A 27,079-nucleotide genomic window follows, 5' to 3' on the forward strand; every position below is an offset into this window, starting at 1 on the left:
AAAAGTTGTGCATGTACTACTCTTTTTCTGCGCACTGTGCCTGCACACCACCGCAACACAGTGGGGTGAATCGGACACACAGGAGACTGCACTGGAATAATCGCCCAGTGCAGTCCCACCGCATCTGGTGTGAATGGTGCCTAAAGAACAGAGCAGCCACCAGCATACAGGACACTAATCATTTACATAAGTACTGTCCCCAGTGCTGATTAAAAAAAAAAATCACAAAGTTTCAGCTTCAGGATTTAAGAACTCTACTAAATAAAGGTTGCAAAATTCCATGTAAACTGATGAGCCAAGCCTGTATGGATTTATTTTGGGGTCAAAGTATTTAAAGTTATTTCTCTTATTTATCGGTAATTTCTTTCTCCTTGCTCTGACCTCATTCATAGGTTAGTGCCACCCAGAAGCCCAAATTCTTAACCATTGAGTCCATCCCCACTCCCAGCATTGAGGAACGATGGAGTTCTTATCTTCATAGCTGTAAACTTTAAGGAGTACCATAAGCCATGCCAGGTGGACCATACGATGCCGTTGTCATGTGTTCCAGTATAGTTTCCTTTTTTATAATACACGCCATTTAAATTGGCCATATGGCACCTGCAAATATAGAAAATATGATTTATAAGACAAATAGTTATAGGTATTTCTGCATGTATTTTTTTACGATACACTATAAAGTTCAGATTGGCACCTCTATGATCTGATATAATGCCACGTACACACGATCGGGATTTTGGTCGGAAAAACATATAACGGCTTTTCCGACGGAATTTCGCTCAAGTTTGCCTTGCATACACACGGTCACACAAAAGTTCGCTGAAATTTCGACCGTCAAGAACGCGGTGATGTACAACACTACGTCGAGCCGAGAAAATGAAGTTCAATGCTTCCGAGCATGCGTCGAATTGTTTCCGAGCATGCGTAGGAATTTTGCGTGTCGGGATTGCTACAGACGAATGCATTTTCGGATAGGAACTTTTTCCGACCAAAAAATTGGGAACATGCTCTCAATCTTTTGCTGGCTGGAATTTGGCCAGCAAAAGTCCGATGGAGGATACACACGGTCGCATTTTCAGACCAAAAGCTCTCAGTCTTTTGCTGGCCAAATTTCCGATCGTGTCTACACGGCATTATACTGGCTGCGTGATTGTGAACAGTACCAACCTGAATAACAGGCAGATCACAGACCTGTATGAACACGTTAACAATTTGCCATTCTTATTGCTGCAGCGTTATACGACAAAACCGGGACACGCATAGAAAGAAGAGAACGGCCATGTTTTGAGGGAAATGTGGTCTATAAGTGGAAGTTTATTGCAGTGATAAAATGCAGAAAGGATTAGTGGATTTGTAAATTATTTGTAAATAATGCAGGTTGCAAATTTTTTATTTTTTTTTTATTTTTTTGCGTTATAAACAAAAAAAATCCCCGACAATTTTGAAAAAAAAAAACAATATTTTTTAGCTTCTGCTATAAAACGTATCCAATAAAAACATGTAAAAAATCAAATTTCTTCATCAATTCAGGCCAATTTGTATTACACATGTGCAGAACGAAAAAATTGGTTTAGTTTTGATTCGTTATTCGTTACAGAAATTTGTTTTGCTTATTAGTTTTTGAATGAATTTGAAAATTAAGGATTCATTTAAAGTCGTTACTATTTAAATTCGGAAATTCGGGTACATCCAAATTTCCGAATAACGAAAATTTGTCCGAATTTGAATTCGTAACGTAACAAACCGCACATGTCTAATTTGTATTCTGCTACATATTTTTGGTAAAAAGAAAACCCAATAAGCGTATATTGATTGGTTTGCACAAAAGTTTCTAGCTTCTACAAACCATGGGATATTTTTATGGAATATTTCTTTTTTTTTTTTACTACCCTGTTTCCCCGAAAATAAGACCTAGAGTGATTGTCGGTGATGGCTGCAATATAAGCCCTACCCCCCCAATAAGCCCTAGTTAAAGTCCTTGTAGGTCTTATTTTCAGGGTAGGGCTTATTTTCGGGGAAACAGGGTAGGACTTATTTGGGGGGTAGGGCTTATATTGCAGCCATTACTGACAATCACGTTAGGTCTTATTTTCGGGGAAACAGGGTAGTAATATTGGCGATCAGTGACTTATAGCAGGACTGTGACATTGCGGTGGACAAATCGGACTCTAAGTGACACTTTTGACACTTCTTTGGGGACCAGTGACACTAATACAGTGATCAATGCTAAATAATTTGCACTGTCACTGTACTAATGACACTGGCAGGGAAGGGGTTACCATCAGGGGTGATTAGGTGATTAAAGGGTTAAATGTGTTCCCTGTGAGTGCTTGCTAACTGTGTGGGGTGTGCTTTGACTGGGGGAAGACAGAGATCCGTGTTCCTGCTTAGCAGAAACACAGGATCTCCATCTTCCCCCTCTCAACAGTGATCGGCCTTGTTTACATAGGCAGACCGCCATTCTGCCTCTCTGGGGCATGATCACTGGCACGATCACTAGCACGATCACTGGGTGCCGGCCAACACTGGGTTTGCTGGACCCGCTGATTGGCTCCCGCTGTGTCCAATCACAGCAGGAGCGGGTCGCCAGCGGCGCGCATGCACGCCCCAGACCCGGAAATAAAGGTGAAGTACAGGTATGTGATTTTGTGCTGAAGGGCCGCCCTGCCACAGTACATGTACGAGGGGCGGTCCGGAACAGGTTAAAATTACAGTTACATTATGTGGCTGCAGCTGTAAAAAATAAAAATTGCTAAACTGGAGCTGTAAGGTAACCTGAAGCAGGCAAATGACATTCCAAAAAGTTTGAACTTCACCCTGCATACTTGTTATAAGTCAGTGAAGCCAGAATGAAGAAGACTGCTTTGGAGACCTTTAAAAAAAGTAATGGCAGCTTCCACATTGATATCCCCATAGGTCCCTATTAAGCAAACTGTTTACTGACCTGTTGAACCACCAGCCACATTTGTTTTCTTTGGCACAGCTACCTTTGATGAAGCGGTCATTATCCTTGTCTGGAGTGCTGAAGGGCATTCCTCTGAGTGAGGCAGACCATTGGAGATCAAAATTATTCCCACCAGCTAGGGGATCCCCTGCATTCCCAGAATAATATCCTAACCAAAGCTTGTAATTATCCTGCAGAGAGGAGATTAAAATAGCATTAAAATCAACCATATGCACACTGGGGTTGGTTTACCAAAGGCAAATAGACTGTTCAAGGAATTTTTCTTTAACTACTTCAGCCCCAGAAGGTTTACCCCCCTTCATGACCAGGCCATTTTGTGCATTAGAGCACTGCGTTAATTTGACGGACAATTGTGCGGTTGAGCGACGCTCTACCCAAAAAAAATTGATGTCCTTTTTTCCCACAAATAGAGCTTTCGTTTGGTGGTATTTAATGACCTCTGTGCTTTTTTTTTTTTTTTTTTTTGCGCAGAAACAAAAAAAGACCTACAGTTTAAAAAAATACAAAAACATTATTTTCTGCTATAAAATACCCAATAAAATTTTTCAAAAAATCTAACTTCTTCATCAGTTTGGGCCAATTTGTATTCTGCTGCATATTTTTGGTAAAAAAACAAACCCAAAAAGCATATATTGATTGGTTTGCACAAACGATGGGATATGTTTATTGAGTTTTTTTAATTTCATTTTTTTACTAGTAATGGTGGCGATCAGCAATTTTTAGTGGGACTGCGACATTGCAGCGGACAAATCTCACACTAAGTGACACTTTTTGGGGACCAGTGACACTAATACAGTGATCAGTGCAAAAAAAAAAAAAAAAGCACTGTCAGTGTACTAATGACACTGGCAGGACAGGGGTTAACATCAGGGGCGATCAAAGGGTTAAATGTGCTCCCGGGGCGTGCTTTCTAACTGTGGGGAGGTGCTTTGACTGGGGGAAGACAGAGATCCGTGTTCCTGCTTAGCAGAAAAACAAGATCTCCATCTTCCCCTCTCATAGAATGGTGGTCTGCCTTGTTTACATAGGCAGACCGCCGTTCTGCCTCTCCTGAAGACGCTCGGCATGTCCCGGCGGACATCGCGTCTGCCGGACCCTCTGGCTCCCACTGTGTCCAATCACAGCAGGAGCGGGCCGCCCAGACTCGAAATCACACACAGGTATGTGATTTTGCGCAGGAGGGCCGCCCTGCCGTGGTATATCTGTGTGGGGCAGTTCATAACAGGTTAAACCATAGTGAAAGTTGCAAAATTTCACTTTGCAAAGAATACCCAATCACATGCACTTAAAATTGTTAAGTTTGTTTCACTTGCACGTGATTGGATGATGGAATTTAGCAGAGCTTCCCCTTGTTCACTAAGTCCTGGGGAAAATTACCTTGCAAAGTGCAACTCCCCTTGCAATGTGGACAGCCTATTTGCCTATTGCAAATCCACCTCATTGTGTGTGTTGCATATTTTAAATAAATTTCATGCATTTATCATTAATATTGGTTCTTTGTATAAAGATTGGGTGAGTCCAGGCACATTTGCCTACCTGTATTTTTTTTGTAAGGGTGAAATCTGTCAGCGAATGTGCATTGTAAATCGGGTGAATGATTTGCCAGTGAATTCTAGGTGAATCGTATATTGCACCCTTTAATAAAGAGATACACAGTGCAGTGCTTTTCTATATCACATAACAATGAGAGACAAGCTTTTATTGCTCTGACTTCATTAAACATCTGAAAGCTGATTTATGATGGATGTCTCATTTGTTAAATATACTGCCAGTTTGCCCTCTTATTGAATATATTATCTGGATAACACAATAATTACTGTTACTAAACCCACAACAGTAAAATCAGTCTGTATATGCAGAGTAGCAGGCTTGTTATACTCACTGTGGAACTTAAGGGGTTAATCCTCTGCATTGTGTAAAAAGGCTGTTTTATCCTGTATACACAGATCCTCCCCTCCTTCCACTGTCTATCTGGGAAAGACCAGCTAACACAGGCAGAGTAGCCGACCTGCACATGCTCAGTTGTGTCTTTAATGCTGGAGAGAACGGTTTCTTGATCTCAGAGATAGGCAGGTCACATGATATTGACATCACACATGTGGGCGTGTATACAGGCTGCAGTGAAAATCTCCTCCTTCCTGAACTCTTAGCACTGAAGAAACTGTGCAGTTTATCATGTAACCGTGATATACAGATCATCCAAAAAGGTATATGGTGGCAGTATTTTAATGTAAGAAGATGATTTATAAGCTGTGGGCACTATAGGGGCTGGATGAACTATTTTCATATTACTGGGTTTAATACCACTTTAAATACACAATGATATTAGGTAAATCCATTCCTTTATTATCACAGTAGCCCAATGTCATGTCTTACCTCTTCATTTGTAATTCTGAAGCTGTCATAGATGGCGTGCCTGGTTTTCCCCTGCCAGTCCATGAGATCAATCTGTAGGGTCATCTCCCCTGCACAGGAACACAGACAAATATGCTTACTGATTATGGAAAACGTCTGCTGAGAAAAGTATGGGGCCGACATTCTTCTGAAAATGCCAATTGCCTGTCTCTCACTGGCTTCAAGACTTTCTGAGCCGCTGATTGGAACAAGCATGCAGCAAGTGAAGTCTGAGATCTGAATCTGCATCCTTGTCCCAGGGCAGTGTTGAAAAAGTACTGGACCTGCTGGATTAGCTTAACATCCAGGCAACTAAGGCAACTAACATTTTCAAAAGGAAATGTCAGCAATGGCAGCCTACATACTTTATTCAGTACAGGTTATCTGTAAAGCAAAAGTATTCTCATCAGACAAACAATTTTTATTCAGATAGACTCACAAGACATGATAGACTCACAAGACATGCACACCTGCACCTCTCTGCTCTTTATCACAAGTCCCTATAGTGCCAGTATCCTGTTTTTCCAAATGGACTGAATCTGAGGTTGGAAAAATGCAGGTTAATATGCTCCCTGGTTCTAAGGATCCCTCTCTATGAGCCCACTGCAGTTCTTACACTCTCATAATTGACCATGAGGGGGAGGTTGCACATTTGAGATTTATGTGGCAAGAAGATGCAATCCTACTGCAGCATAGACCATGCTAAATAATTTAATCTCTGTAGACCTTTTAGTTTTAGCACAGCTGTAGTGATCCCTGAATCACACAAGCAATTTATTGATTAATTTCACCACTTCTCTAGAGCTGCATTTTAGATGCCAAAACTTACAGCAGCCAGCAACCAATCAGGTTTAATTTTTCACTCTTTGCCTCATGCACACTGGACGTTTTTGGGCGTTTTTACAGCTGCTGTTTTTGGCTTTAGATGTTTATTTTTTTTAAAGTCAATAAACTCTCCAGTGTGTTATTCTATGTGTCCATGCACACACAGGCTGTTAGCAACTGTTTTTGGCTGCAGCGTTTTTTGGCTGTAAAAATCAAAAACCAAAACTAGTGGATTCTGAGAGGAGTTTTTCAGCTGTAAAAACACTCTAACATCTGAAACCGCAGATCAAAAACGCGTCTCACCGGCGTTTTTTAACGTTATTAATCCTATTGGGGAAAAAAATGCTAACCTTAAAAAACACTGAAAAATGATAAAAAACGCTATTGCAAAAACGCTGAAAAACTTTGAAAAACTCACTGCAAAGCTACTGGCGTTTTTATAACGTTATTATAACGTCCAGTGTGCATAAGGCCTTAGACTTCAGCAATCTGATCTGATTGGCAGCCCTGGGCCACTGTAAACTGCACTTCATCACTGATAATAATCATTGCAAAGAAAGTCCCTAAACTGTTGTATGCTTTTATAGACAGCTCAGTGATTTGGGATCCCACTTACTTGATTCCACCAAATGATAAATATGATCATTTCCCAACCAGTATTCATCGTTCCTGTGCTTAAAGAGGCCGAACCCTTCTTTATACTCTTGCCATTTCCTGGGAATCAATTAGAAAGCTGACATTAGACAACACAATGGAAGCACAACAAATAATAGTATGATCATAATGATGTGAAATATATGGGGCGCTAGTGATTACCAATTGAACACACCCAAAAAAACAACTGCAGTATAGATCATGTGCTTAAATAAATATAAAACAATTCCACTTCATGAACTTATAAACTACCGATTCATATATTATGTGATCCAAACACATACAGTGTATGTATGAAAAATGGGAACAATAATAATTAAAAATGTGTGTGATATCAAGTCCTTTTGATCATATATAAACATCACCACAATTCTACCACAATTGTGCAAAAAGGTGATCAAGAAATAATATAAAAAAAACAACAAAGTCCATCTAGGAACTTGTACTGCCGCTCAGCCATAACAAGGAGCCTGCATTCGTTCTAATTACCAGAAATTACATGGCCAGAAGTGACGTGCCAGAAGTTCCGCCTCTTTGCGTTTCGTCACAATGACGCCTTCAGGAAAGTATAATCATGTCTATGCAAGTTCAGCTAATATTTCTGTTGTACAAAATATCAATCCCAATCTGAAATTTCCAGATCTCCCTTTAGGTGTGAGACAAAATTCCGCTCATTAATAATCAATAAGAGACCATGAAGTGACAGGAATAATTATTTGATCTCCTGCAGATTTTGTGAGTTTGCCCCACTTACAAAGAAATAAAGGGCCTATAATGTTTTATCATAGGTGTATTTTAAATGATAAAGACAGAATATCAACCAAAAATCCAGAAGAAAAAAATTATACAAATGTTATAAATTGAGTTGTAGTTCAATGAGTAAAATAAGTATTTGATCCCCAAGCAAAACATGACTTAGTACTTTGTGGAGAAAGCCCTTGTTGGGAAGCACTTAGGTAAGACGTTTCTTGTAGTTAGTTACCAATTTTGCACACATCTCAAGAGGGATTTTGGTCCACTCTTCTTTACAGATCTTCTCTAAATACTTAAGGTTTCTTGACTGTCACTTGGCAACTTGAAGTTTCAGCTCCCTCCATACATTTTTTATAGGATTAAGGTCTGGAGACTGACTAGGCTACTCCATGACCTTAATGTGCTTCTTCTTGAGTCCCTCCTTTGTTGCCTTGGCGGTATGTTTAGGTTAATTGTTATGCTAGAAAACCCTTCCATGACCCATCTTCAGTGGGCTGAACCAAGAAGGTTCTCATCTAAGATTTTACAATACATGGCCCTATCCTTTGGCCGTCAATGTGGCAAAGTCGGCTTGTACCATTAGTGGAGAAACAGCCCCAAACCATAATGTTTCCACCTCCGTGCTTGACTGAAGGGATGGTGATGTTAGGATCACAGTCAGCATTTTTCTTCCTCCAAACACGGCACAAGAAGTCACATGTACAGGCCCATCTGAAGTTTGCCAATGATTCAGAGGAGGATTGGGAGAAAGCGCTGTGCTCAGATGAGATCACAATTGAGCTCTTTGGCATTAACTCGACTCGCCATGTTTGTAGGAACAAAAATGCTGACTATGACCCTAAGAACACCATCCCTACAGTCAAGCACGGAGGTGGAAACATTATGCTTTGGGGCTGATTCTCTGCTTTATTTATGGAGGGAGCTGAAACTTCGAGTTGCCAAGCAACAGCCAGGAAACCTTAAGGATTTAAAGAAGATCTGGACCAAAACCGCTCCTTAGATGTGTGCAAACCTGGTAACCAACTACAAATGGCCTGGAGGATGGGTAATTGTGGAAATTGTGCCCTGGGCACATGTGACAGCTGAAAATACTGAAAGATCTGTGTTCTTTAGCACATAGAAATAGAGTTCAGGCATCCTCGGCATCAAGCAAGCCCTAATCCTACCTCCCAAGGAAGGGAGAGGTCCAAGGTTCCCCCCAGAGGGGAAGCATAGGAATTGCACTGCAGACTACATCTCGACAGTCTACAGAATAATTCTTCCCATGATTGCATTGGTGTTTTTAATTTTATTGAAGGGGGGTCCCATTTAAGGCACATGTTTAAAAAAAATGTAAGTATGTATTTTTAATTAAAAATAGATATACCCTATATTGCTCTTAGCCTCTTCCAAATTCCTTCTTTTATTTTTTGCTGCTATGATTTTACCTAATGTCAGAGGGTGGCTACGTTTGTTCTCCATGGTCCCACTGTATGTACCCTTTCTTGCTTGTTCATAGATAGACTATGAACTATGGGATTTGTGGTGTGCATAAAACAATGCACATGATCGCAACTAATACGCACTGCTTCTTCCAAACAATTGGAAGTGAGAAGAAAAAGGAGCGGTTCAAGAGCTCATCAAGGATGTTACGGTTATTAAGGAAGGAGAAAGAAACAGTAAGAAATGATTTAATGAAAAATAGATTACAGGGTCATAAAGTAGTGGATCTGCATGTATTATTTTAGGAGAATAATAATATTGTTTATTGTCACTTTAACCTTGAGGTGAGAGTGTAATATTTCTGGGCATATTTTCTTGCCACACTGCGTAGTTTGAGGGCCCCAATTTGCATGGCTATAATTTGCTTTTGCATGCACACCTAACATGACCCCCAAGTGTATATTTTTTTTTTATTTGCTTGGAGTTGTATGTTCACAAGGCTCTGTAGACATGGTGGGCAATATAATTGAAATCTACCCCTGATTAGATATAAATACCCTCAGAGATAAAGTTATCACCTGGCCTCTTGGTCACAGCCTTCTATCAGAAAACAATGTTTGTTCTATTGTAGATTTGTACTATTTATTTTACCTGTTAAAACTGACTTTGCCATTGCTGCGACGTTGAATAACAGTCCATCCTCCTCCATCTGACGTGTCGCAGAAAACAGTGATCGGTTCAGTGAGTGGTTTGGGTTGTATGCGATAATAGCCGCTTTGCTTTCTCCCACTCTCAAATACGGCTGAACAATCTGCAGAAAATGGGAGTTAGAATTCAAATACTGTAATCATTCAGCAGGTTCATGAGGGTGGTGGACGTAGAAGAGCATTTATCATTCATGCTAGAATTGTTGAATATTGACCATGGCCTAAAGGGATGCAGAGTGCAGGGTTTCAGTAGTAAGTGATGCAGAGATGAGAGAACAGTAGTAAGTGATGCAAAGTTCAAAGGTCAGTAGTAAGTGATGCAGAATTCAGGTGTCAGTAGTAAGTGATGCAGAGGTCAGAGATCAGTAGTAAGTGATGCAGAATTCAGGTGTCGGTAGTAAGTGATGCAAAGTTCAAAGGTCAGTAGTAAGTGATGCAGAGGTCAAAGATTAGTAGTAAGTGATGCAGAATTCAGGTGTTGGTAGTAAGTAATGCAAAGTTCAAAGGTCAGTAGTAAGTAATACAGAGTTCACAGGTCAGTAGTAATTGATGCAAAGTTCAGAGGTCAGTAGTAAGTGATGCAAGGTTCAGGGGTCAGTAGTAAGTGACTCAGAGGTCAGTAATATGAGATGCAGAGCTCAGGGATCAGTAGTAAGTGACCCTCTATCCTACAGTACAGTCACACAGCCCTACCCGGCAAAACTTACCACCATCCCTGCACTTATGGTGGTTCCTTCCTCAGTGTGGGCTCTCTTTCTACTTTCCACAGTTCCAATATGTGGTGCTAGCAGGATTGTGATGGCCTTAGCAGTGGTCAATCACAGTCCTCCTCCCCCTGGAAACAGCAACCCGCCCTCCCAGCAGACCGGCACCTGATCTCCACCGCTAGATGGATCTTTGCTGCAGCTGCAAGTCATAATCGCAGCTGCAACAAAGACTGAGAACCATACTGAGTCTTCCCATGTTGTGTAATGTGTGAGCGCACAGTGGGCCCCAGCCCCCCCCCCCCTTGGGGTTTGTGTGCACCCATGAAGAATATGCCACTTTATATTTATCTTTCTGGGACTCATGTATTTCCCAACAGCAGCAAGTTTTCTACTTTTCTGTGTGTGGGGAACACTTGCTTCCCTCCAGAGTGGTTCCTCTTGTTGACTCATACTTTAGTACAAGGAGATACAAGTTGGTAGGAGGAACCACAGCTGTTAGAAGGGGGAACAAGTATTTGACGATCGGATGCTTTCAGTTGCAGAGGGGCAGAGATGCAGCGACTTTTCAGTCTGAGACAGTGGCCATGCTGCAGGAGGTGATCTGAAATTGCATAGATGTTGCAGGATGTGGCCTTATTTGGGAGATTGCGGACACGTTTTTAACCGGGTGTTAGACATGTTTTTCTCACTTTCCTTCACCACTAGATGCCCCCACTCATCTTTAGTTCTTTTTTTGGGAATAGTTTCGCAGGGAATGTTATTCCCTTTTTCTCTATGTAGGATAGGATGGAGTCAGACATGGCACCCGAGTGTCCTTAAGCATGGACTTCGGACACCATCTTATATGTCTGAAAGTGCAGTTATTTGGTAATGTTGGGGCCTCTTATTTGAGGCCTCCTATATTTCAAGAAGTGTTCCACCTATAGAAATAATGTGTTTATGAGTGAATGTGCCTGTGTTTTCTAGAGCTTTCAATCAGATTCTTCCCTTCATAAAAAATATAAAATATTTGATTTTTTTTAAAGCTATGAAAGCCGCCAACCTTTATCATAAACAATAAGGTTCCCAGAGGTAGAGGGCAGCTGGACATCCTCCGCCAGGCTTTTGGTCATGGTGTTTTTATACACTTTGCTTTTGATTGAGTGATAATTGTTTTCTCTGAGGTCCTTCAGCTGCAATTTGCCCAACTCCAGCATGTTTTCCAAAATCTGAATCCGGTGCCGCAGTTTAGCATTGTCAATTTGACAGATTTCTAGGTCCTTTCACAAAGAAACAGAAGAAAATGAAAAATTATGTTAAATCCAAAAAAAGTACAAACTGAACCTGACGTCACATCACAGATCCATTTCTTTTTTACATTTATTGTATTTCACTTTTTGTCCTTTTCAGTGCTCTAAAAAATGTTTTGGATTTCTAGTTGTCTCGATCAGCCGTCAAAGTTCACCAACCGTTTTAACATTGGTGCACAGTTGAGTGTGCAACCATGCACACATATAAGAGTAGCCAGAAAATACCGCTAATATCATTATATACTGTATAAAGCAAGGTGCTACATTATATTAATTAGGCAGCCCATAGTCATGCCCAATAGACAGGCAGATATCTTTCTAAGGAGTTGGAGCTTTGCCACAATACATGGGCAACAAATGACAGCAGCACACTCAGTACATTTTATCAGTTCTCTATAGGAGAGTAAAGGATTAAGCCCTACTTACACCGAGATTTCTCAACAGAAAGTGTCTATGATGGCCAGACGCAGGGCCGTTTTTAAGGAAGGGCAAAAGGGGCAGCTGCCCTGGGCCCTGTCATTGTTGTGGGGCCCAAAGCAGCTACCTCATACTTGCCAACTATCCTGGTTTAAATTCCCTTGTCCCTTGAGGTTTTAGTCCTGTGCTGTGTCCCAATATCTCAGTGTGAAGTGCTGCTACTAATGCTGCCCAGCTCTGCCCTATTGTTGTGTACAGATGACTCACCTGCAGACCCTGTGTTTACATGTAAATTATCGGCATTCATATGTAAATAGTGACAGCATTCATATGTAAATAGTGGCGGCCAGCAGCATTGATATGTATATCATGCCCCCCTGAGGTCATATCCACAGTAATTTCTAGCAACCAATCAACAAGCAGAAATCATTGGCTGTAGCCTCTAGCAACTAATCAGTGAGCCGTAATGTGTGCTGTAACCTCTACCAACCAGACAGTGAGCAGTAATGATACACTGTAACCTCTGGCAACCAATCGCAATAGCTGACTGATCTGATTCAGTAAATTGATTTTGAGTCTAGCTGCTATTTATTTTATGTCTCAGAGCAGGTGGAGAGCAAAACTGCATGGGGGGGGCCCCAAGAAAAGTTTTGCCCAGGGTCCAATCAATATTAAAGACGGCCCTGGCCAGACGTACGCAATATGTTACCCCGGAAAGGGAAAAAATGATCCAACCATTACAGGCAATGCAAGCAAATTAGATTGTATGTTGTCATTCTAAAGCTAGTCATGCCCTAAAAGATTTTTTTGGGAATTTTTTTGTTTTAAGAACATTCATTTCATTTTTTAATTGTTAAGCTTACCATACATGGGTCAGATTTTTCATTCAGCCATCAGTTTGAACGAAGAAAATTAACCTAGTTCCCCCATCCACACATTCAAGGTGGATGGGGGAATCCTCACCGCTGCGCTTTCTATTTTAACATTGGGGAGATTCCCCCGCCCCGTCGCCAAATCAATGCTGCAGCGTATTGCCTGTGGCACTGATCACACGGCTTTTATCTGAGAGGGCTGTTGAACAGAATTCAATTGGTAGATCGACTTCTGTTCAATCGCAGTGGCCGCATGTGGATTGAAATTCATCCAGGTCCTGCTGAACCGACTGTCATTTGATCCATGTATGGCCAGCTTTAGTGGGGTCAAATCGATGTTTGTGTTCAACCTCAGTAATGAGAAAATTCAAAGGAGCAGGATGGAAAGCTTTTCTTGAATGAATTTCTAACAGCGAATAGGGTTTTCATTTGCGAAAGTCCAGGCGTTTCCATATCGAATGTTAAAAGCACACATATTTTGAAGTACTTTCAAATAACATTTGTCAAGTCATTCAATGTATTGATGAGAATTTTCTACAAATATTTGTTCAAACATCTACTAGTGTATGGCCAGCTTTAGTTCTAATAGTTTTCCAAGGGGAAAAAAATATTTTTAACAAACAAGCATATATAGGCAATTCATCTGTCATTTGTTAGTCATTGACCATACATGTGTTGGCAAATTATGTAATTGCTCTGTAGTGGGGACAGGGGGTGAATGATTGCCAAGGCAAAAAATGATTTTATGAAGGCCAGTTGGGAGTATGCAGGAGTGAGCCAGGCCAGGTCATCCATGGTAATCAATGAGGGAATCATTGATAAAATCATTCACCCTCTCCAGAAACCAAATGAAAAAAGACAGCTTGGGTCCGGCAGATGTAACATTTACTATGTAAAGTCAGCAAACATTTCTAAGACCTGTAACTCTAAATTATGAAAGGGAAATCAGATAGGAAGTAAATGTTTATGGAGGTGGGGGAGGAAAAGCATGTTTAATAACTACAGAAAAATTCTAGGCGAATAGATTCTTAAGAAATAGACTTAAATACTCCTAAATAATAAAAATCTACCTTTACCCAGTACCTTTGGTATCCAGTAGATGTCACTACTTGGTGTGGTTTGTAAATTACTAAGCAAGTTTGTAGACGTTTAAAAAAAAAAAAAAAATTTAGGGCTTTAGTTAATAAAAAATTGCCTTGGATATGGACTGGCCATGACTTTTTTGCTTATTATTTTCTGCACATTGACATTTCAGTCATCAGAGCGCGTGTATTTGGTTACCATGTAAGTTTTCCTTTGTCCCTCAAATAATCTAGAACTTTGCCAAGGGTCCTTAGTGACCAGATTAAACAGCTTTATGCGTGGGAATAAGTAACTGAAATTCCAGGTGATCGAACCTGAGTGAGAGTAGGTGGCCCGATTGTCATGAGTATGCCCAAGCTCAAGACAACAGAGTTACATTTTGAATGTTTGAAGTGCTGATTTCTGCAAATTTAGAGTTGCAATGTAATGTGCAAAGACCTGCATGATGTGTATTTCTTAATATAATCATAAGGCCCCTTTCACACTGGGGCGGTGGGGGCGTCGGCAGTAAAACAGCGCTACTTTTGGCGCTGCGTTACCATCGTTTTTGCGGCGGTATTCGGCCACTATCAGTGCGGCTTTAACCCCCACTGGCGGCCGAAAAAGGATTAAAACCGCTCGCATAGCGCCGCTATAGCCGCGGTATAGCCGCGGTATAGCCGTGCTGCCCCATTGATTTCAATGGGCAGGAGCGGTTTAGGAGCGGTGAATACACCACTCCTTCACCGCTCTAAAGATTTTTTTTTCTCCTGCCAGCGCACCGCTTCAGTGTGAAAGCCCTCAGGCTTTCACACTGAAGAAACAGTAGAGGCAGTTTTAGGTCAGTTTGCAGGTGCTATTTTTAGCGCAATAACGCCTGCAAACCGCCCCAGTGTGAAAGGGATAGTAACCACTGACTGTAAGGTTATGTGCAGTTGTAAAGTTATGTGTTTGCTGTATGGTGATATTACTGCCTACAGTGCTGTCAGGGGACGTTAACCCCAAAATTAAAAAAAATGGATCCTTTAAAACATGTTATATGACACAGTGCTTGTCCTGTGTCATTTGGCCCACTGTAACACCTAAAAAACCTGGCTGATCCTGCTAGTTTCTCCCCACCCCTCTGTAAACTGACCACAGTGTATCATGGCTGCTGAGACCAGACACCGTGGTCAGTTTACGTGCCTCTGTCATCAGCAGTCTGTTATCTGTTCTCCTCTCTGCTCCTGTGTCCTCCTTCCCCTCCACACTCTGTCTGTGTGTGAGCCCCCTCCCCCCTCCTGCTGCTCTCATAACACTAACCTGTATACACCATCAGCACTGCCTCCTATTGTAGTATCGTCCTCTGTGAATGATTTATAAATATAACTGCTGTAAATACCTAATTTAAGAGCCGAGATTGCCATCCCATGACCAGCCAGCTCTCTCCTCCCCTCCTCCTCCCCTCCAGACTGACATCAGCAGAGGAATCTCAGCCCCACCCGCTGCATCTCTCAGAGGAGCAAAGGAGAAAGCTGGCCAGTCATGTGATCGCAATCTTGGCAGTGAAATTAGGTATTTGCAGCATTTATTTTTATAAATCATACACAGAGGAGGATAATACAATAGGAGGCAGTGCTGATGGTGTATACAGGTTAGAGTGGCTTAACAACCACTTTAAGCTTCATCAAGCTTTAACATAGGTACATTTGTGCATTGTGTTGCAGTTTTATAAACATCAACTGCTCAAGCCCTGAAGAAGGGAGAGTATTTTTCCCCCGAAACAGGTTGGCTGAATCTGATCCTCTTAACTATTAAATGTTTCAAAAAGTTCTTTAGGTGCAGCAAATTTTTAACAAGGCGCTCCTCTGTACACAATCAAGAATTACTATAATTGTGGAATGGATACTGATAACATCATGTAGAAGGAAGACTTAGAGGGCAAGCTTTCTATTGTGCTCTGAGCATCCCAACCATCAGGCCTATTGAGTAGTGTTCTCTTATGATCACGAATCCTCATGGCTTTGGATTGGCAGCCTGCTTCCAGCTTGCCATCCTAGGTTAGCTGCGTGGCCCTACAAATCTTTTCCATTTTTACCTAATATATTTCTACACAAAACTGCTGTATCTGATTGTATGCCGATTTACAGGACAGAGTGGTCTACAGGCAATAAACCACTAATCCTACCTCTGTGCTAATTTTAACAGATAAAAAAATAAATAAATAATAATTACAAAATATTGGCCCTATAAGGGTCTACAATCTAAATAAGACAGCTGCCACTTTAAATGGTTAATGTAAATTCTATAGGTTTACATAGCTCCCAACTGTCCCTGATTTCGAGGGACTGTCCCTGATTTGGAACAAAGTCCCTCTGTCCCTGTTTCCTCCTCATTTGTCCCTTATTTTGTTCTGATCTATATAGTTGTATATAAAATGCACTATTTATCTTTCAATCCCAGTGAAAAACCTTTCATCCAACTTCTAAATTGCTGAATTTGTAAATTTCAAAAGCAAATTCAAAAGTATAAAGTAGTAGTAGTAAAAAAAAAGCACTTATGGGTTTAACTCAACTTTTTTTTTTGTATAATTCTTCTTTAAGGGGGCGTGACAGGAGGTGTGTCCTATGTCTACATGCTTTTGCTAATAGGTGTCCCTCATTCCCATTTCAAAAAGGTAGGAGGTATGGGTTTACCCAAATCAATGATAATGTTGGTAAATAGCAGCGCTGAACAGCTAATATAAAATACATACAATAAAAATATTTGCGCATATATATATATATATATATATATATATATATACACATAGGCATATATATATATATATATATATATATATATATATATATATATATATATAAGTTATCAAAACTCTGTTCTATTAATCTCCACTGATCCAGTGCATAATATAGATTAGAACTGCACGATTCTGGCCAAAATGAGAATCACAATTTTTTTTGCTTAGAATAAAGATCACGATTCTTTCATGATTCTGGCGGCGTAAAATCTTTCACATTGTACAAAAAAAAATTGGGCTAACTTTACTGGTTAGTTTTTTTTTTTTTAATTAAAGTAATTTCATCCAAAAAAAATTGCATTTGAAAGACTGCTGCGCAAATACAGTGTGACATAAAATATTGCAACAACCACCATTTTTTTTTTCTCTAGGGTCTCTACTAAAAAATATATATATAATGTTTGGGGGTTCTAAGTAATTTTCCAGCAAAAAAAAATGATTTTAACTTGAAACCAACAAATGTCAGAAAAAGGTGTAGTGGTTAAACTTTCCTCATTGACACACGGTCTATTCCTTTGACAAATTGTTACAATGTTTAGACTTAGTTCCACTGCTAAAGAATATTGTGATTCTTGGCAGACTGCTCTGTTTTCTTCTTCCTTTCTTTTGACGGCTGTCGGCTTCAGCAGAACAGAGAGAATTCTCTGCATAGAAAGAATCGGGAAATACTTTTTTCAAGATCGCAACGGGGAAAAAATTGCGATAACAATTCTTAACGATTAATCCTGCAGTTCTAAAATAAATGGAGGCTGTGAGTGACAGCAACACATGAAACCCCACGCGTGGAAGGGTGAAGAGACAGTTCAGTCCATTGGAGAGTTCATATACTTCAAAGCTTTCAATCCATCTACCATTGTAGTAGGAAAATCCCATCCAAATACACACTGGCATGCAATCTTCATATCACACCAAGTTAGACACACATGCATGTGCCCCTGATGTGTTGTAATCATCAGTCCTACTTACCGAAAGTCTTGGAGCAGATTGAGCGAAATGTGGAAAAGACAGAGCTAATACCAAAGGCAGCATGGATAACAATGTCATTGCGTTGTCAGCCTTTTAAAAAGAGAATAAATAATTTGCTATAGGTAGGTTGAAATATCATACAAAAAGTAAGTTAAAAAGGTGAATAATTCAACTAATATTATGCAATATAATGGGATTATTGACTCTTTATTGGTATGTGACCCTACTGGGGACATTGTCTCTCACTTTCTGCTCCTGTGACTGCGCACAAGAGATGGAAGGTACCACAAGAAGGTACAGGCAGCAATAATAAGGCAGCAATAATAACTCTGTTATGCCGTGTACACACGGGCGGATTTTTCTACCGAACTTGTCCGAGGGAACGAATCCGTTGGACAATCCGACTGTGTGGGCTTCATTGGACCTCCAGCTGACTTTTTCGGTCGAAAATCAGACGGACTTTAGATTTGAAACATGTTTCAAATCTTTCCGATGGATTCAAAAAATCCGTTCGTGTGTATGCTAGTCCGACGGACAAAAACCGACGCTTGGGCAGCTATTGGCTACTGGCTATCAACTTCCTTATTTTAGTCTGGTCGTACGTCATCACGTACGAATCCGTCTGAATTTGGTTTGATCGTGTGTAGGCAAGTCCGTTCGTTCGAAAGTCCGTCGGAAGTCCGTCAAAAGTCCATCTAAAGTCCCTTGGAAAGACTGTCGGACCTTTGATGCCGAAAAGTCCGCACGTGTGTACACGGCATTAGGCTTTATTCACACCAATGCAGTTTTTTCCATGCTTTTTGAAGAAATGCAGGACATTTTTTTTTAACATGCGTTCCTTTGGAACACATTCACATCAATGCATTTTTTGTGCCTTTGTGTTTTTGGAAAGGGTCAGGGACTTTTTTTAAATGCGAAAAGCTGCTTTTTTATTGCTTCAATAGACTTCAATGGAGACGATGCAGAAAAGCATGTAGTGCGTTTTTTGCGTGTTTTTTACACTTTCTGATGTGTTTTGCATTATTTAATCTGCCCAACAACAAATTGTCCAAATAAAAAGAAAATAAGAATCAAAAACGCAAAACCACATCAAAAACGTATGTCCGAAAACATGAAAAGCACAGCAAAAGGCACTGCAGAAACGCTCAAAAGCAACATGCAAAGATGTGAATGGAACCTACTGGTCTCTTGTGTTATAAATGCTTCCCCCGGCCTGTCAGCAGTAAGGCCTGGTTCACATATATGCAGGTTATAATTTGCATATTCCAGATGCATTTTGCGTTTTTCAATACACGTTTTTGATCCATTGAAGTCTATGGAAACAAAAACCAGAAAAAAAGTCCCTGCCCTTTCCATAAAATGCACAGATGTGAACGTGACCCATAGGAAACCATGTTAACCACTTACAGACCGGAAGATTTTCCCCCTTAATGACCATGCCATTTTTTGAGATACGGCACTGCGTCGCTTTAACTGACAATTGCACGGTCGTGCGACGTTGCACCCAAACATAATTGACATCCTTTTTTTCCAACCAATAGAGCTTTCTTTTGGTGATATTTGATCACCTCTACTGTTTTTATTTTTTGCGCTATAAACAAAAAAGAGTGACAATTTTGAAAAAAAAAAAACAATATTTTTAACTTTTTGCTATAATAAATATCCCCCCCCAAAAAAACAATTTTTTCATCAGTTTAGGCCAATATGTATTCTTCTACATATTTCTGGTAAAAAAAAAAAATCACAATAAGCGTACATTGATTGGTTTGCTCAAAAGTAATTGCATCTACAAAATAGGGGATAGATTTATGGCATTTTTTTTTTTTTTGTAGTAGTAATGGCGGCGATCTGCGATTTTTAGCGGGACTGCGACATTGCAGCAGACAGATTGTACACTTTTGACACTTTTTTGGGACCGTTGACATTTATACAGCGAACAGTGCTATAAAAATGCACTGATTACTGTGTAAATGTCACTGGCAGGGAAGGTGTTAACACTAGGGGGGGCGATCAAGGGGTTTAATACAGGGGTCTTCAAACTACGGCCCTCCAGTTGTTCAGGAACTACAATTCCCGTCATGTCTGTGAATGTCAGAGCTTTGCAATGCCTCATGGGACGTGTAGTTCTGCAACAGCTGGAGGGCCGTAGTTTGAGGATCCCTGGTTTAATGTGTTCCCTGGGAGGTGTTTCTAACTGTGGGGGGATGGGACTGACTGGAGGAGAAGAGAGATCGCTGTTCCTAATCTCTCTCCTCTCCTGTCAGAACTGGGATCTGTCTGTTTACATTGACAGATCCCCGTTCCTGGTCTCTTTTTCACAATCACGGGCGGCCGGCCGACCACGTGCATCGGGTGATGACAGCTGATCATGTGATGAAGATCGGTAATAGATTTTTTTTTTTCCCTAAAAAAAAAGCTGATCACTGGCTTCTGACAGAGGGACATCGATCCTGAACAGGGAGGGGCACTGCTGCTATGCAGTGCCCTCCAGTGCCAACTGCCAGTTCCAACCAGTGCCACCTACAGGTGCATATCAGTGCTGCCTACCAGTGCCCACCAGCGCCACGTACCAGTGCCACCTATCAATGCCCACCAGTGCCACCTACAGGTGCATATCAGTGCTGCCTACCAGTGCCCACCAGCGCCACATACCAGTGCCACCTATCGATGCCCACCAGTGCCACCTACCAGTGCCCATCAGTGTCTCATTAGTGCTACCTATCAGTGTTTCCTACCAGTGCCCATCAGTGCCACCTATCAGTGCCACCTATCAGTGCCCTTCAGTGCCACCCATCAGTGCCCTTCAGTGTCGCCATTCAGTGCTGCCCATCAGTGCCACATATTAGTGCCCTTCAGTGCTACCCATCAGTGCCCTTTAGTGCCGCCATTCAGTCCCACTTCTCAGTGTCCATCAGTGCTACCCATCAGTGCCACCCGTCAGTGCCACCTCACAGTGCCCACCAGTGCCGCCTTATCAGTGCCCATCAGTGCCACCTATCAGTGCCCATCAGTGTCGACTATATCAGTGCCCACCAGTGCCGCCTATCAGTGCCCATCAGTGCCGCCTTATCAGTGCCTATCTGTGCAGCCTATCAGTGCCTATCTGTGCAGCCTATCAGTGCCCATCAGTGCTGCCTCATCAGTGAAAGAGAAAAATTACCTGTTTTCAAAATTTTCTAACAAACTATGAAACTGTTTTGTTTTCAAAATTTTCTGGCTTTTTTTATTTTTTTAGGAAAAAAATAAAAAACCCAGCAGTGATTAAATACCACCAAATGAAAGCTCAATTTGTGTAAAAATATTATAAAAATTTCATTTGGGTACAGTGTTGCATGACCGCGCAATTGTCATTCAAATTGTGACAGCGCTGAAAGCTGAAAATTGGCCTGGGCAGGAAGGGGGTTTAAAGCGGACCTTCAGTCATTTTTTTCAACTTTTCATCTATTATCTTCTGCCCTTGTTGTTTTAACTTTGGATAGTAAAAAAAAAAGTTTCTGCCAGTAAATACCTTATACAGCCAACTACCTGTTTCTTGTCTGGTAAAAAGCCTAGGCTTATGACATCATATGGTTAATGCAAGCAATGCATTAAGGTAAAAAACGTTTTTAGATTTAGTAACACTTTAAGCTTTTCCTCACTTTAATAATAATGTGCTCATTGGATGACACGTCTTAGAGATGTTTTACAAAACACAAAAAATATAAAACTTCAGAAAGGCCAGCACACACATTTTCCATATTTGAAATCACATCAATAAAGTGGAACTAAAGTAAAAAAAAAATGCTAACAGACAGGTTTTTATTTCAGAAGAGACATTCTATGGGGGTCTATTTATAAAACATTTGTTGAATGAATGTCACACACGTAGTGTTGCCAACCTACCAGAATGAAATTTACTGACACGATGCCCAAAGTTTTTCTGGCATAGCCAGGTTTTTACTGGCATTTGCAAAAGTTACAAAATTACAGTTTTAAGTGCAAACTTCAGTATTTGGGCTACAAACAAGTACAATGTACAATTAGCAATGTGATTTTATGTAACTATGAAGGCAAAAATATTTTTCTTATTTTATTTCTGATATAGTAAGTAAGTAGCTCAGGGACAAGACTCAGGAAGGCAAGAAATTAGAATGGGCGCAGGCACTCAGATGGTCTCAGCCGGCTTCGGATCAGAACTGTGCAGGCGCCGTCCGTCACAGCCATATCTTTAACTGGCAAACATTCACTGGCATTTACTTGCAGGAGAAAATTGCCAGTTTTTTACTGACGGTTTGCAACACTGCACACACATTCGTGGAGGCTGTACAAATGTTGCTCGTAATTTCGATAATAGATTAGTTCCCTTGATCGTCAGCGCTGTCTGGTGGCTAAAATGTGGTATATTTTCTCATAGAGGTATTCAGAAAACGGTACCGCATTTTGGAACGCCTAAAGTCTGAAAAATATTCACTCCTGTTTTAGTAATTCCATGATTTCTACTTGACATGCCTGTGTGTGTAAAGGCCCATTGAAAACACTGGGCTGCCTTGAGAACGCCTAAACATTTGATGCTTTTGGCCTTGTTTACACAGGTCTACTATAGTGTACCCCTGTGCAAGGTCCATGCAGGTCCTCGTGCAGGTGTACACTGTAGTATGCCCATGTGAACAAGGCTTACAGGCAGAAAACTAGCAGAAATAACTCATACAATACATCTTTGGAGGGTATTGATGTACTAAAGATCAACAGAATAGTTGTAAAATATCAATAATAATTATAGCTACAATGGTTACTGTAATGCATATCAATGATAAAGGTGCAAGAGCATTATCAAGAATCTAGTTCTGCTAAATAACATTGTGGGACCTCGTTCAATCACACATATTCTAGAACTGGCCAGCAGCCACAAAGCGATAGTAAGAGAGCAGCACACAGCCCATAAAACATGGGTCTAAAATGCCTACCCTATAGGGGGTGTGCAGTCATCACATACTACATCAGGGGAAGGGAGCATAGAAAACACAATAAAACAGTTCTAAACGTGTAATGAGAGGCTTATGAATATGTAAAGAAGTGTTATCTTACCTATGCTGTGTGTTCCTACTTCCTAAACCTTACATCCGTTGTAAGATTAGGGTTTAAAGAAATAGAAAACAGCAGTGCTGGCCACATATGTTCTATGTTGTAATGGCCAGATTGCATCAGTATGTATCCAGATGTTTTCTATTATGTAAGCTAAATAACAGAAAATGTGCAATCTGTTGGGAGAATTTTTATCCACACTCACAGTAAATATGTCTGTTGGCTTATGAAATCACTGCCTCACACCAGGAACCAGGGGAGGAGTTGTGACCCCTGTTTTGCATTAAAAATTACAACAGAATGGTCAATGGGCATTCCATGATGCGGGCCTAGGAATGTCAGAAGTCAGCAGAAACATAGTGAAGAGCAATTATCAAGCAAATGTAGATGCAAATCAGGCTGCCTGCTGGTTGGCAGAGTCTACACAACAGTTTTTCTGTGTATTTTCGACCCCAGTGCCTATAGTCCTGAGCAGCAAACTGTGTCAGTTTAGCAATGGATATGGCACAGATGTTCATTCAAAACAGACGCACAATTAGGAATTGGTCAGGGGTAGGTTTTATAATGTCACAGGGCTACTTTAGATCAGCTGAAGGAGAGTTCATGAATTTGTATGTATAATATTGTAAATTCGTCTCAATTTCTGCCTCACTGATCCTGTTTAGCATTGCCTAGCTTCGCAACAGGATTGATAAATGTTCCTTGCTGAATGTTCTGACTCCAGTTCAAAAGGCTAAGGGAAATTCTTGTAAAAAATAAATGTATGAAAAAGCAAATTAAACAAATTATATATGATTATTTTTAACTATAAATATTGGGGGGGGGGACTTACTAACTTACTACAGAGTTACAGCCTGAGTCATACTATCCCTGCCACTGAATGAAACCCGACCCTGACCACTTTTAAATTGTGTGCATCCCTGGATGCAGATAATTTGCATCCAGTGCTGCTCATCTATCCCTTTATGCAAGTATATGCAATGAAACCTCCATATTCTATTTCTTGGACTTCTCTTCTCACTCTATGTCCTGAATCCACCCACTCCTTCCATATCTTGGATCTTCCCTCTCCTTCTATATCCTGGACCAGTCTTTTCTATCCATATCTTAGATCTTTCTTTTTCTTCCATGTCCTGAATCTACTCTCCTCTTCCATGTAGTTGAGCTCTCTTCCTTTGTCACCGCTTCCCTTCTTCCATGTTCTGGATCTCTCCTATTCTTCCATGTTCTGGATTTACTCTCTGCTTCTATAATTTTGCACTCTCCATTTCTTCTTCCATGTTCTGGATCTTCCCTTTTCTTCCATGTCCTGGACCTTTACTTTCCTTTGGTGACCTGAACCTTTCCTCTCCTTCCATGTCCTGAATCTACCCTCCTCTTCAATTCCTTAGTGCTCTCAACTTCTCTTGGGGCTCTACTTCTTCCATGTTTTGGATCTCTCATCTTGTTCCATCTCCCTCCATGACTTTGAGCTCTCCTCTTCTTCATCTTCCGAGTTCTTGATCTCTCCTCTTCTTCCATGTCCTGGACCTTTCTTCTCCTTTCATGTCCTGGACCTTTCTTCTCCTTTCATGTCCTGGATCTACTCTCTGCTTCCATGATTTGGAGCTCTCCTCTTCCTTCATGTTCTGGATATCTCCTATCTTCTTTCCCCCCTACCCAGCACTACCAAAAGAGAGCACGTAGGAGAGGAGGAGGGGGCGGGGGGCAGAGGCAAACTCAAAAGGATGATTACGGAAAGTATAAAAATCCTTAATCTCTCCAACCACTTACTATCATCTGAGGAGACCTCACTTTTGAGTAAAGGTCTGACATTTGCACCAACCATCCGCCCCAACCCCTTCACATTGTTCAAAGATCTTAACAAATTTATCAGAGACCTTACAGTTAAGAGGTTCTACAATATATAATCCTCTCTCATTCCACCACCACTGGAGGAAATCACTGAAATTTCCCATTTCAATGCATCCCTAGTAGATACTGATTCCCCTACCATCACAGATTCAGAAGAATCCCATGCAGAAAATCCTTTTGTAGACATGGAATTGTTCACCCAACACTGTCCAACCTCCCCCCGATTCAACATGCACAATTTAAACCTAAGTCCATCTTCAACCCAGTACATAAAAAAGGCACCTATCTACAAAATTTCTACCAGATCATGTACACTGATCTCATCCAAATGTGTAAATCAGCCCCCAAGAATAAATCCAACCTCTCTATAGTAGAACAAAAAGCTCTTGATGAACTAACCAACAATCACAACATCATCATAAAAGCTGCAGATAAGGGAGGTGGCATTGTGGTCCAGAATAGTCCTGATTTCATGGCGGAATCCCTTAGATTGTTATCAGATGTCAACACCTATTCGAAACTTACTCATGACCCATTACCAGAATTTACCTTTGAAGCCACCAGATTGGCCAACAGAGCCCTACAAGAGAATATTATCTCTAAAGCAGAACTATTATTCCTCATCAAGGGCTTTCACAAAACCCCCTACTTCTGCAACCTACCCGAAATTCATAAGGACCAACACAATCCACCAGGCCATCCCACAGTAGCCGCAATGGAAAACTTTACCAATGGCTTCTCTATGTACATTGACCGGTTTCTTCAACCTATTGCACAAAACCTCCCATCAGAGACAGTACCCACTTACTGGACATGCTTGCACCGTACACCTGGGAGCTCACATACCTGTGGGTGTCCCTGAATGTTACATCCTTATACACTTCAATCCCCCATGAAATAGGCCTCAGAGCAGTAGAACATTTCCTCTCTGAGGACCCCCTCATTAATCCCAGGCAGGCACACTTCATTTTGGAGGCTACGCAATTTTGTTTAGAACATAATTACATTGAGTTTGACCACACCTTTTATTTACAATCCCAAGGCACTGCTTTGGGGGGCAATTTTGCCCCAAGCTATGCAAATTTAACCATGGACTATTGGTAATTACAGTATATCTCACATAACAACCCTTTTGTTGCCCAGGTCATCTACTATATTGATGATATTGTAATCATAAGGGATTGCACAAGAGAGAGTGTTGAGTCCTTTGTTAAGCATTGCAACCACAACTCTCTAGTGTTATCCTTCACCCATGTCAAGGACCCTGATAAATTAGCCTTTTTAGATTTAGAACTTCACCACAGTGAATCCCAGATACATGCAACCAACTTTGTTAAACCAACTGCTGGAAATTCCTACATCCACTACCGAAGCTGCCACCATCCCAGGTGGATTCAAAATATCCCCAGGAGTCAATTTTATAGAATTCGCCACAATTGTACCAAGGATGAGGACTATCAGACACAGGGGAAACTCCTTATAGAAAAATCTCAGGACAAAGGATAACCCCACACTTTAGTCCAAGAATCTTTCCTTTACCATGCCTCAAAACTCCTCCGAAGTCCAAGCCATCAGATAACCCACAACCAACACGATTTACAACCCAATTTCATGATTGTCATTAAAAAAAAAAAAAGAAGAATATCCTAGCAAAACATTGGTCCATTTTGATCGGTGACCCTTTTTGGGCTCATCCCTTACCCAACAACCCAAGGTCTCCTATCGCAAAGCCAAGAATTTGAAGAGCAAAATAGCACCCAGCAAAATGCGAACCAGTCTACCCACCCCGCTTCACACATTCCTCTAATTCCATTAGTGGGAATGTTCCAATGTAAGAAAAAATTATGCCTAACATGTAAGTTTGTTGATCATGGTCAAAAACCTATACCATTAAAGGTAAAACATAAAAGAATTTCACAACTGTTCAAGTGAGTACGTGGTGTATTGGCCTCTTCTATGTGGGCAGAACCATACGTACCTTAAGCCAACGATTTGATGAACACAGGTGTTTCATTGAGAAGGGATGGGACGAACACAGTGTCCCTCTGCATTTTCTCAAGGAACATCGCAAATGCACTATGGGTCTCCCCAGAGGTCTTCCTGCTGTGGAACGCTTTAAATGCTTATGTCAGCAGGAGACATACTGGATATACTCGTTGAATACTTTCTCGTCAGGGGGACTTAACGAATTAATAGAGACACATTCCTTATTATAGTCTCACCTCATCACCTTTCTTCCTTTTTTATAATCCCCAGATTTCTTTTGGTGTTTTACATCGTACCGTATTTATCGGTGTGTAACACGCACTTTTTTCCCCTTAAAATCAGGGGAAAATCGCAGGGGCGTGTTAT

At 40.9% G+C, this 27,079-nt stretch overlaps 1 protein-coding gene across 1 annotated transcript; it reads right to left on the minus strand.

The window, feature by feature from the left end:
* Positions 1-283: 283 nt before the first annotated feature.
* LOC141127082 (fibrinogen-like protein 1) lies at positions 284-23,033 on the minus strand. The gene is made up of 8 exons (XM_073613258.1): positions 22,877-23,033; positions 17,813-17,902; positions 11,470-11,686; positions 9,665-9,824; positions 6,801-6,898; positions 5,342-5,430; positions 2,945-3,135; positions 284-600 (listed from the first exon to the last, which is right to left on the minus strand). Exons 2-8 carry the CDS (start codon positions 17,888-17,890, stop codon positions 420-422), a joined length of 1,014 nt encoding a protein of 337 aa, XP_073469359.1. The 5' UTR covers positions 17,891-17,902; positions 22,877-23,033; the 3' UTR covers positions 284-419.
* Between the last annotated feature and the right edge of the window lie 4,046 nt (positions 23,034-27,079).

This window comes from Aquarana catesbeiana, linkage group LG02 (genome assembly GCF_042186555.1).
Source record: "Aquarana catesbeiana isolate 2022-GZ linkage group LG02, ASM4218655v1, whole genome shotgun sequence".
Taxonomy (NCBI): Eukaryota; Metazoa; Chordata; class Amphibia; order Anura; family Ranidae; genus Aquarana; species Aquarana catesbeiana.

What these genes read in the sequence shown, in the direction of transcription:
- LOC141127082 (XM_073613258.1), bottom strand. Translation starts at nt 17,890, where the DNA reads ATGACATTGTTATCCATGCTGCCTTTGGTATTAGCTCTGTCTTTTCCA. An exon ending in TTATCATTTGGTGGAATCAA is followed by an intron (nt 5,431 to 6,800) that starts GTAAGTGGGATC and finishes GTTCCTGTGCAG; the next exon opens with GGGAGATGACCCTACAGATT. An exon ending in TCAGAATTACAAATGAAGAG is followed by an intron (nt 3,136 to 5,341) that starts GTAAGACATGAC and finishes TCCTCTCTGCAG; the next exon opens with GATAATTACAAGCTTTGGTT.